This window comes from Pungitius pungitius, chromosome 4 (genome assembly GCF_949316345.1).
Source record: "Pungitius pungitius chromosome 4, fPunPun2.1, whole genome shotgun sequence".
NCBI classification, from domain to species: domain Eukaryota; kingdom Metazoa; phylum Chordata; class Actinopteri; order Perciformes; family Gasterosteidae; genus Pungitius; species Pungitius pungitius.
In genome coordinates this window covers 16,586,027-16,598,467 of record NC_084903.1, presented here as the reverse complement: position 1 = coordinate 16,598,467, position 12,441 = coordinate 16,586,027, and the positions used below count along the sequence as shown (strand labels likewise).

The 12,441-nt window shown below is 40.9% G+C and overlaps 1 protein-coding gene across 1 annotated transcript in view; it reads left to right on the top strand.

Moving 5' to 3' along the window:
• ush2a (Usher syndrome 2A (autosomal recessive, mild)) overlaps nt 1–12,441 on the top strand; it is a 155,065-nt gene that overhangs the window by 77,378 nt on the left and 65,246 nt on the right. The window contains exons 45-49 of the mRNA XM_062561810.1: nt 990–1,147; nt 1,978–2,125; nt 3,523–3,678; nt 5,898–6,045; nt 7,281–7,423. Coding sequence (XP_062417794.1) covers nt 990–1,147; nt 1,978–2,125; nt 3,523–3,678; nt 5,898–6,045; nt 7,281–7,423 — 753 coding nt within the window. The remainder of the gene's footprint in view (nt 1–989; nt 1,148–1,977; nt 2,126–3,522; nt 3,679–5,897; nt 6,046–7,280; nt 7,424–12,441) is intronic.

Genomic DNA, 12,441 nt, shown 5'->3' with positions numbered 1-12,441 from the left:
ACACACACACACACACACACACACACTGTCCCACGCGTGTGATTGGCCACATTAAGAGCTTCCCAGATGTAGTTGCCGTCCGTGGGGTTTCTGCGTCTTCATTTTCCTGATAGGTGTGTGTATCTGTATTGAGCAATAATAAAACCCACACATGATTAAAGCGGAATAGACTCTTAGTTCTCAGCACTGATCTCTTGAGCCCTCTGTATGCATTTTTATTAAGGGAAAGCACATTTGGCACCGTACTGTTTCATTTTTTATTTTTTTTTATTAGGTGAATGTAATGTAATTATTGTACGTGTATCTATGTGTGTATGGACATGTGAGTTCCCATCTTTGTGTGTGCGTATGAGTGCTCACCTATTTGCACCCGCAGTTGTGTGTGCGCGCATGTTCGCTCCGGTAGTTCTGTCCTTTTGAGGGTCTTTATTGTCAAAATGCCTCTGGTTACATTTAAGTTCACACAAAGACACATTGACTGGTACTAGGTCTGTTTTTCTTTGCATTGTACTGCAGTAATCCAGACTGCGCCTCAACACAACAGAGCTTTGTGACTTTGTGACTGGAATAACTCCTAGACTGAAAAATGTTTTGCAACAGTACGTCACAAAAGAAATGGAAAATGCATAAGAGACCACGGGACCAAGAAACCAAAGGGATGTCACAATCAAACAATGGTGTTTAAATGAATGGATTTCACAACAACAAAAAACTTGACGTTTTCTTTTTCGCTATACAAGTGTTTCATTTTAGAGTCAGGGTGATGGTGTTATGTGGACTGATGGGTTTCAGGCCAGCAAATGAAGGGCACATTAGTTATGTCAGCAAGATGGATTGTGTGTTTTACAATAAACTTCTTTTGGGACAGTAATCATTATACCTTGTCCACCATTACTTAGGATGACTAAAACGTTTAGCTTACTTTGGCTGCTCCTGTCATCTTAGTTCTGTATCTTGTGCATTTCATAAGCAGATGTGGTCTCTTTCAGGCATTATAACCAGCTACGGCCTCTGGCTGGATGGAGCCCTCATTTCAAACTCCAGCTCCTCCCTGAGGTTCCTTGTGGTCGGGGGACTCTCCCCGTGGAGCCGACACGTCCTCAGGTTGCAGGCCTGCACAGCGCGAGGCTGTGGCAAAGGGCCGATGGTCAGTTAACTAATTTGTGTATTGAATGACATCCATTGTGAAATCTTTGAAGGTAGGCAATCTTCATCTGTAGGGTTTTTGCATTGGAATCATATCAGTGGGTAAAACAAAACAGACAGTAAACCAGATATTTTTGTGACACACAAAAACAAGGGACACATGTGGGAATGCCTACTCAGACATTTTCAAAGTGTGTGCGTGCGTGTGCATGTTGTGTCACTGACTGTCATAAAGGTGATCGATCCTCTCGGCTCAATAACGAGGTTGGTGTGGCGACATTGACATTTGGTAGCAAATGCCACTCCACACTCAACGATGTCCCTGACAACAGGCCATATTTTGGGGCATTTTTCCAATACCGACGCCATATTTAGTCAAATAGCTGACACAGCAGAACAGGAGGACAGGAAGGAAGGGGGGGCAAAAACAGGATAAAGAGGAATAGATGACAGGACGGACCGGAAAAGGTGAAGAAAGGACTGTGGAAAGGAGAGAGTTTAGGGATATAGGGAGTGAAATGATGAGGATGGAGTAAATGGTCAGAGCGAAGGGAGAGATGACGTGGCGAGTGAGGTCATGAAGGACAGCCGAGGAGCGAGAGACACAAGGAAATGAGACTGAATAATGAAGCGGGGTGATGGTGGAAAAAGAAGAAAAGGGCGTGTGTGGAGTGACACAGCAGCAGTAATTTGGGCCAGATGTGTAGAGTAGTTTGAACCTACACAGACTGGTTAAACGTTATATTTGAACACACATATATTTCATAATGATAATTCTGAAGTTTTTTGTCATTTCAACCATTGTGTGCTTGTCTTTTATCTTTAAATCAGGTGGAGGTGCGTACATTACAGATGGCCCCAGAAGGCCCTATACTGTTAGAGCTGACCAATCAGAGCTCTCGATCGCTCCGAGCCCGCTGGACGGCCCCACCGAGACCGAATGGGAACCTCGGCTACACACTGTACTACAAAAGCAAAGGTAACCCATGAGCCGACCCTGGCCGACATTGGGCGAAGACGTAGGGTCGTTTTTTATCAGAGTTTTTTGAGACACCATACCGTATTATTTTTTAAACCTCAGTAACAAATCTAAAAAATGTGTCAACATTTACCTTGTTGATAGAATGGAATTATCTCGGGTCAGGGAGTCAGGGAGAAAAAAGGACATAGAAAGTAGAGTTGAACATTAAAAGTTGCTTCCCTATAGGTCTCACTTTTGCAAGTTAGTTCTGTCAAAGCTTGGAATAAAGTTAAAGCTAGTCCATGAAAAAACAGTAATGGGAATCTCAAGTTTGTTTTAAAGTTTTCAGGAAATTAGCAGACATTACTATCAATTCAGATTGCAATCAAAGTATATATATTAAATAAAGTATGGTTTTTTTGACAAGATCAGAAGAACAGGATAATATAGTGTGGAGATACACCGAGACACACACGCTCACAGATCACCAACACCGCAAGACTGTAAGAGGAAGACGGAGTAATCAAACCTGAGTGGTGTAGAAATGACACGGCTTGTTTTATACTGCTGCTGAGAGGAAACAAGGCGGGATTCCGCGGCAAAGATACAATCAACAAAGACGAGTATTTGTAAATAATAGTATACAGAGGAGAGGAGAGATGAGAAACTCATATTTCCATAGATGTATTAGAAAAGGTTGCAAGTAAAAACAACATAAGACATGAAGAGCAATAAAAACAGCGTATGAGAACTGAACATGTAAAGAAATGGGGAAGAAGAAAATTGAACAAGATGAGAACAGGAGCACGGGGAAACGGCAGAACTCACAATTTTCCTTTAACCCACACGTATTCACCAAGTCTGTCTCTGTCTTGCATAGACACACACACACACAGTCAGGGACTTTGATCTGCCCTGCACAGAGGAAGAGACGGATTAAAATGAGTGGAGAGAAGGGTGGGAGAGGTGTGGAAGAAAGAAAGATGGGGTTTCGCTCTAGTTACCCACAAGTCCGCGATTCTTTGATACACGCTGCCTTCATCAGTACCGACAAAACCGATGTGTTCATGTGTGTGGGTGTGTGTCCATCTAAATATATTGGATAGCCTTACATATTGTAATTTTCTGATCTTTTTTTCTTTGACTACCCTTGCATAACCTCAATACAGAGACCTCACTCTCAGTTAATCTCAGTCACTATTCCCCTCTCTTGAACTCTTACTCATTCTGTTTTCCCTCAGTTCTTAAATTAGTTTTATGTATCGCCTTTTTCAGCTATCACAGTTTCCGCTTTAATCAATGAATGTGCCATGAAATCAAATGTGCGCGATAATAGCTTCTTCCTCCTCACTAGTTAAATACAGCATGCATGGCCTAGGACCTTACATGTCTCTCCTTGTGTGACTGTCTCTCAGATGGTGAGGGTGTGCTGGATGGAAGTACAGCAGCAGGAACCTGGTTGTCTGTGACTGACCTACACCCTTACACCGACTACATCTTCTGGATCAGAGGGTGTAACACAGAAGGTTGTGTTGAGAGCCTGCCGCTCAATGTCACTACGCCCCCAGCAGGTACTCGTACACAAAAATACAGTAAAAGTTGTCATTCCAGCATTACACAACAGCATACAAACCTGATTTGCCCTAGAAATCCAATCATCACTGATACGTTTGAGATAAATGGTTCTGTATTCTAATAATATAAGTCACCTCGTTTCTAAATGATTACAATTTGAATTGCTATTCTTTTGAACTGGAAAAGTTGTTTTATAGTTTGCTGGGCAAAAAATGAAAAACAATTATTCAGTGAGTAGCAGTGATAAACACTGACAAACACAGAGCATTGACTTCCCTTAATGGTCCATATGCATATTTCGAATTTACACCGCGTTTGTTGGTGTATTTGATGGAGGCTGTTTGCGCATACTGATAATTGCCGAAGCTGATCAGAGTAGTTTGGAGATCATGGCAACCAGGGAGCAACACTCAGACCAATACACACATATTTGACTTACTTCTGCTAATTTTAAAATGTTGAAATCAAACACACATTTACAAACACCTCCCCCCCCCACCCCAACCATGTCTCACTCAGAGAACGACAAAAGACTGACTTCGGAAAGTTCCTACTGTTCAAGTTCAAAACAAAGGCATAAGAAAGTATAAATTTTAAATACCAGACGTTTCCTCTCTTTCTCTCTCTCTTTTTACCTCTGTGCCTCTGGCATCTCTTTAGACTTCTTTAAGGCAAACTGTCTTGATGCGTCCTTGTTCTGTGAAAGAACAGAGAGAAGATAGTTGAGCATGAGACAGAAGAGCCGAGGAGGAGGCGAGCGGAGAGAGAGAAGTGAACATAAAAGTGCATAGTTTAAAACGATTAGTGACACCTCTGATATTGTATCTGCTAACACAGCATGAGAGAGACACAGGCTCACCAAAGGTGTATGTTTTGTGTGTTTTGTGCATGTGTTCATGCGTGCGTCTCAGGCAGAAATAGTGTTTCAAGAGTTTCACACACACACACACACACACACACTGACAATTTTGCTGAGCTACTGTAGAGTTTATTTAAAACAGAGGCTAGTCATGGGCATTGATACAATATAATAATAATAATAATACATAATAGATTCATCTAGTATGGCTGTATTTTATGAATCTGTTCACATGTAAAGGCAGTTTTTATTTTTATTTTGAATTTTGGTTGTCAAGGCTATCGAGCCATCTAACTCCTCAGACCCAACAGATTACATAGAAAGACACAAATTGGACATAATGGTAGGGAAATGAACAAAGACAGACACGCTCTCAGCCACACACTCACAGAATCACTTTGGTAGGGGTTGAGTGTTGGGTCATGTCGCAGGTTCATTGGGACATACGTCCATCTGGTCAGTTTTCACAATCGTTAATCTCCTCACAAACACCCACGTTGGCTCCAGGATAAACTTATTATAATTTGGAAATCAAAGGTCAGGGTCACTGCACTCTTGCATCCCTCCTAGCAAAGTGATATATTAGGATTGACAAATTTGTCCACTTACCACTCTGATTATATTTTTAAGGTCAATCTCACTGTAACCTCACATTTATTACTAAATCAGTAATCATTACTAATTATGACAACCTCATAATTGATAATTACAATATCATACAAATATCTAAAACCCACCACAAATATTATTCTGAACCAGTATCCAGTATCAAGGAGTGTTTTTAGGCTTCTTTTATTTTGTGTGTTTTCAACAGCCGTCTGTAGGATAAGAAGTCTTCAGCAATCAGTGTTGCTGTGGTGGAAAGAGAGCCCTGTGTTTGATTGAAGGGTCACTTTCCACATCGGAGGACCTACTCTTATTTTGCGTAGTCGACTACACTACAGTCACCCTCATTTCATCCTTCTGTTTGTTGTCCTCATCTCTTTCCTATTCTGTCTTTCCTCATATCTCCTCTGTTTCTGTTAAGAGCACGGCAATCATACTGAATCAAGATGTTTTTGCTGATTTTCCGACAGTAGCACTATGCTATCATCCTCAGCTGGAAAAGGGGGCCATGGTTGAGGGAGCGGGGTCATCTGGTGTCATTTGTTTTGAGTGCAGTTGATCAATGGGATTAATGTCGATACGACATTGATGTAGCTTTTCTAATCTACTTTTCCTCTTCTTCTTCTCTTTTTCTTGCTGTCTTTATTTAGTTTTTTCTCATTGCATCACTCCATCCATTTTCTACCACGTCCTTCCTTCCTTTATCAATTGCTGCGTCGTCTTATCACCATCGTGTCTCTCTTTTCCAAGCCCCAGATGGATTGTTACCACCGCGGTTGGCTCATAGAACAAGTGCCAGTCTAAATGTTTCCTGGTCCGCCCCTGCTCACTCCAATGCACCAGGTCCACTCCGTTACAGCCTGCAAATGAGGACATCCCCTCAGAGGCCGGTGATAAGGTGAGCTAGAGATATCGAGTCATTTATTTTTAGATTTAAAAACTGCACAGATACAGTAGATAAACAAGTTTGCACATACTTGTCCAGAGCCCATTCAAATGGTTGGAAACAGCATTAAGAGAATGACGCACCTTTACAGCGCTCTCTCATACGTATTTCCATATATACGCACCTTAAAAATGTGTACACATATATGCATACACAAGTACATATAACAGGGTACAATATTCAGCAAAGCCAGATATGTCCTATCAATATGACAGGCAATCAGAGAAACTGTAAGGAAACGAGCTGGAGAGACGGGGGAGTCAAAAAGACAAAATATCAAAGGGCCGTGCAAAGAGGGAGACAGAGGTAGGGAAAATGTAATAGAATAAAAAGAGAGAGAGAGGGCGTGCATCTGATATGTATTCATTACATGCTTCCTGACAACAAATTGCAATTTAATCCAAGAAGAGGAGGCTCTCATTCTGTGGTAATAAATAAATGACTAGCTACATGTATTATATATCAGACAGCCATGCCCTCCTCCTCCTCTGCTATGGAAATCTCATTGTTCCCTGATTTATTCATTCATTCATCCTTTCTACCCATCTGATGCTAAATGGTCAGCGGCCCCTCATTTATGACAATATTCTTTTACTTTGTCCTAGATTCCTTTGTATGATTATATGAAATGGCATTATGTATGACATGTGAATTTGATAAATAGCTCTACAAATGAAGTACACATTGCCAAAATCATCAATGTTAATTGACCACACAAAACGTATTTATATACCATTACACCTAAAAGTTATTTAGTAAAAACACATAAAAAGATACCTCTTTCTTGAATTGAGATCAGCATTGACTGTGTTAAATGTCAAAAAGTATTTTCTGATGTATTTTCTTTCGTACAACAAAAATTAAATAAGTTAAATATCTTAATTTTCTGTTAATTGCATACCTTAATTCATTGATCCAACCAAACATCATTTAAAAAAAACTCATTGACTTTATGGAGCTGGAAGTGCAAAAATGCTTACTCAATTTGGGGTTTTAGAAAGCACATTCTGGGGAGCTGTCCAGTGCTGAATCTCTTTGGTCAGGCATTAAATAGGAAAACAATAGACGGCGGATAATTTTGAAGGAAAAAATGGAAAGATTTCTACATTAAATTCGGTGTGCCTCTTAGGCCACATGCCCACATTTTGTTTTCTGTAAATGTTTGTCTCTGTGAACCTCTGCTGTAGGCTCATGGAAAACGCAACGGAAACCTTTTCCTACCATGTAGAGGGCCTATCACCGTACACCCAATACATGCTAAGAGTGGTGGCCTCGCACGCACACGGGCAGACTCTCGGCCCCTGGGCGACCCTGCGCACCGCAGAGGACAGTAAGTGGACAGACTCACACACGCACAAGTACTTAGAATATATTACGCTTACTTATCACTCACAGATGCACGCATGTACACGTTTGTTTCAATGCACACAGCACAAGAGAAATTGATAAATAAGCATATAAAATGTGACAGTGACTGGCCGGCAGGCGGCTGGCAGCAGCTGGTTATTAGTTGTCCTCTGGCGTCAGTTGGCCGTCAGTGCTGCTCAGTCAAATTTAAAGTCAAGGAGTCTGACTGATTTTAGGTAATGATCTAAACAATGGCCTCACACATTAAACATATTGCCTGTGGTGGGGGACAAAAAAGCCTCTGCCCAGTTTCCTTTTCTATTTAATCTGATAAAAGTGTGTTCATTTCTTGGTGTTGGTGCATGTGGTCAATCTGGTCCAAGCAATAAGAAAGAGAGACAGATCATATTAAAAATGAAACATGGGGACAAGCAAGAGAGGATGAAACACACTGATGTTGAGATTTGCATACTGTAAGGTGTGTGTCTGTGTGAGAGTGACCTAGCCATTGTCATTGTGGGCTAATTGCTGTAATAGAATCATATTAGCCACTGGAACAGCCTCCTCGGTGCAAAGTTATAAATTAATTAGCACCACGCTATTATCACATACATTATCATTAAGCCTCTGAGATTTGCATACATCCAATATATGCACATGTACACACACAGAAATGTGTACAGACACGTATGAGAGGTACAAAAATGCAAACACATTGACACTAGCAGCAATGCACAATCCCATTCCTACACATACAATTGCAGACATTTAGGATCCATTAAATTATGGCTCTTTGGTTTTTCTCATTGCTTTTCAAAACTGAATCCCTCTAACAAAAACTGACAGCCAAACAGATTCTGTTATTTCCATGTACTCAACAGTTACAGATAAGGTGCACAATTGTTTGTGTTTTTGGTTGTGGGTACATGTGTGTGTTTTAATGAGTGAGTCTGAAAATGTGAAGTTGACTTCTTTGTTGGTGTGTGTGTATGTGTGTTATTCAAACCTCATTCATCGTTCTTTTTCCTCTCTCTGGCCCCCTGTCATAAGCACATGCACACTGAGAACATGTGTCATACACACACCTCGTGGTCCTACTTATCTATCAGCACCTGCTCACGAGCAGTAACACATACTCGTGAAGTTGCATGCTGACAAACTCATTCCCAACAACACATACACAAACAGACTTACATAGTGACTTGACTGTAGTTCTACAACTCATGCGCCCATATGAGAATTAATCCTATATTGTTTGAGTACATTTGAAAATATCAATTTAACTTTGTCCCCAGTATGTCGATTGTACTCTTTCATCTATTTTCACAGCTCCTTGTGTCATCTCCGTTGTTTACTCACATTTTTCTGCCCCATGTTGTGATTGAATCTTTAAACCATTCAGTAGAATACATACTACTGTTTCTAATCGGGTTAAAGGATGCATGGGAAGAAATATTTTCCAATAATAGGTATGGAAGCTTTAAATAAGAAGGGATTTAAACCCCTGATGTAAGAGAGCAAGACCTTACTTTTTTCTAACATGTAATCTGTCCCCATAAACCCATCCTTTCATTATCATGGCATTGAAAGGCTGTGTTGTCCTCTTAATCTCCACACCCTGTCCCGAGTTTTTCTTCCCCCTATTCTGATCTGTATTTGCTGATGTGAGCTTTAAGCTTGCAAGGTGTCTACTTTGTTACTAAACTGTAAATAATATATCCAAGTTGACATGAATCTTCATTAGAAACATGGATTTAAGTATGTGTTCCACCTCATTACTTTTATCCCTTCATTCTCTCCTTCAATCCTTTGTCCTGTCTTTCATATTGTCATACCTGTTCCTTTCTCATCTTGTTTTGGATGGACTAGCCCTAAGTGTTTACTATAGGGATAAGGGGAGTGAGAAAAATGGGAAAATAAAGAGGGAGAAAAGGATAGAAAAGTGAGGAAAGAAAAATGGAAAAAGTTTATTTGAGGAAAGAAAGAGGAAGAGAAGACAAGAGAAGGCTAATGATAGAACAGAGAAGGAGAGACCCACGCTTCCTCCTTTCCTTTTTATCATTCCATTAAAGTTTTATATCATCTTTTTAATGTAATTTGGTCCCTATGAATTCCTGCCGCTGCAGAACAGACAGACGGCTCCTGTGAACATAAACTCTAGCCGTGTTGGACAGCTCCCTTTCCTCTGTCTACTCCCATGTTCACACTAGCTAAGTGATCTAAGAGAGGAAGAGAGAGCGTCCGTGTCTGTGTGCGTGCGTGTGTTTGTGTGCAAGCGTTACTGTGTTATAGGGAGTATGACTAAAGCACAGTTTTGACAAAATGATCTTAGAAAAGTGTGTGTGTGTGTGTCCGTGCTCCCGTGCGTGGGACAGAACATTAAAGCAGGAAGTGAAAGAAAGGTACGAAGGAGGAAAATCTGATAGAAATTAGTTTCGAGGTAATGACTGCATTAATAAAACGATAACAATCCTATCACTTGTATCTGGGCATCTTGTTGCCCAGAATTCTGTTCAAGACTTGGTTATAATATTACAAGTACTGTCATTACATTTTCCGTTGGAACTGAAAATGTACATTTCTGAGAGTATTAAACATGGCTGTCAAATAGCTTTTCCTTAGGAGATTAAAAGACAGGATTTTTTTTTTTTTACTTTTGCAGGTTTCTTTAATAATGGTTTTCCTCAAATTTTAACATTTTGACACACATTAAATTGTTATTATAATATTTTGCATTTTTGTGTTCTTTTCCGTAGGAGGTTACCTCTAAGTAAATCACTCCAAATAGTGAACGTCTGAAAAGAACATTGAAATATTTGAGTGATTGGCATTTCAGGTATCGTGATGGTCTCAGTTACTTAAAGCCTAATGTACATCACATATAGTCATGATGTTATGGATACAAAGTGAGCTCATGACCTTGGTCATGCATCATCCCCTTTCTCTGTGCCTCTTCATTGTCTCCTAAAGCAGCAATGACATTAAATAATCTGTAGAGAAAGTAAAGATATAAAATGCCATGTAAATTTTCCTCGTATTGCTTGTCACGTTTTGACACCATGTCGTAAGCATCTTGATTACAGTAAAGCTCAGCGTTTGTCCTCATTATGACTCCTAGCAGCCTCGGCTCACCTTCAAAAGCCCAGTCACCCACAGGAACACACGAGCACGCACGGGACCCTGTGCATGGCTAAAAATAATACCCTTCCTCATCTCTCCAAATGGAAAGACACAGATGTGCACACTTAGAATATGCACAAGAAGCTACATAACATGAATACACCGAAAAGTACACACCTACACACACACACACTAACACACATACATCTTCCTCCCTCCCCCTCTCCCGGCCCTTGTCAGTTGATTGTGTTATTACTATGCTAACCAAATCCTTATAAATGTGATTTAAGGCTTGGCGGCCCCGCGCTCATGTTTTAGCCTTCTGCTACTGTGTTTTACTGGAGGGAGGAGGAGTAACGGTGGGAGGTGTGGAGGAAGGGATTAAGATAGAGGGGAAAGAAAGACAAAAAGGAATGGGGAATGAAGAGGTCAAAGAGGTAGGGGGGAGACAAAAGTGGGAGTGGGAGACGAGGGAAAAGAAGAGCAGTTGGGAAATAGAGGATGGGAGAGGAAAAAAGAGGACGAGTTGAGCAGAAAGAGGAATTGAGTGAGAGCAATATGGACTAAGGAAACCAGGGTAGAGGGGTAGATGCGCATTCCCTCAACACTCGTTCCCTCCTATCCACGGAGCAGTAAAACGCCGGTAAAATAAAAAAAGGGAAAAAGCATCACCTGCATCTTAAATGAATATTTCAATTGAAAAACTTAACAGCCCTTCAAATTGCAAAATTTTACACGCGCCAGTAAAGCCTAAATAACACTCAACACTTAGAGGGGGGTGGAGGGAGGGCAGAGGAGAGGAGAATGAGGTGGGGAACAGGGAAGAGGACACGGGGGTTATTTGGAGTTGTTGACGGTCACTGGATCAAGGTGACTGGATTGTTTTCGTTTTACAATTGAGGAGATTCTGCTCGCGATCGTTTTCTTCTTCGTGCATCTCATACTGGAGTCTTTTGTCTAAATCCGCTGGAGCAGACCAACATTTTGACAGACAGACAAGAAGTTAGTCAAAGACGCAGAACTTTTGACAAATTAGACAAACAGGCAGTGAGACGCCCCAACCCTAAACAAAGATGGACGCAAACAGGCCGGTCGACAGGCCCACAGACAGACGGGGAGACGAGCTCGTTGGTTATTCGTGGGGTTCAGTGGACCTTTGGTGGTAATTGAATCAGTGTGAGTGCTGAGTAGAGCTAGCATAAAAACCTGTTAACCCAAAAGGTCAACTCTCTGCATTGTTTATTTAGCAGGGAGACCAGAGAGAGAGAGGGAGCGCGGAGGGGGGTGTCGGTGTGGGTGGGGGGGGGGAGCACAAAGCACGAGCAACAGAGAGAGACCGAAATGAGGGAGATGTGGTTGGGGAGACGGAAGGAAGGAAGGGGTCAGGGAAAGGAGAAGAATGAAAAAACTGAGTTAAAGAAAGATGTGTTGTTTGCAAGACAATTTGTGAGCTGTAAAATCAACCAAGCATTAAATCACCTTTTTATACTGTTATTTATTTGTGGTAGAGGTTGAAAAAGTGTTTTGTCTTTGCGTTTGTTTTATGAATAGCTTAAATTTGCCAACAACTTTTTCTAAAATATTTCAGATTTTGAAACGGGTTTTTCTTTCTTTAAAAAAAGAAAATTGTGTGCATTAAATAGGAGCAAAATCATTTTATGAGTTGGAAATATGGGACCAAACCAAATTGAATATAGACAAAACATCGGAGTTATGATGAGCATTGTACTCTAAGAGACATTTTAAAGTTTGAGGACAAGCATCCCGGGCGTCGACACTGAATGTTAGTTAGCATTTCTCTTAATAGATGCAAAAATATGCACATTCTTACACAACTGCTCTCATGTGCACACACATGCTGACATGCACAACACATACCTG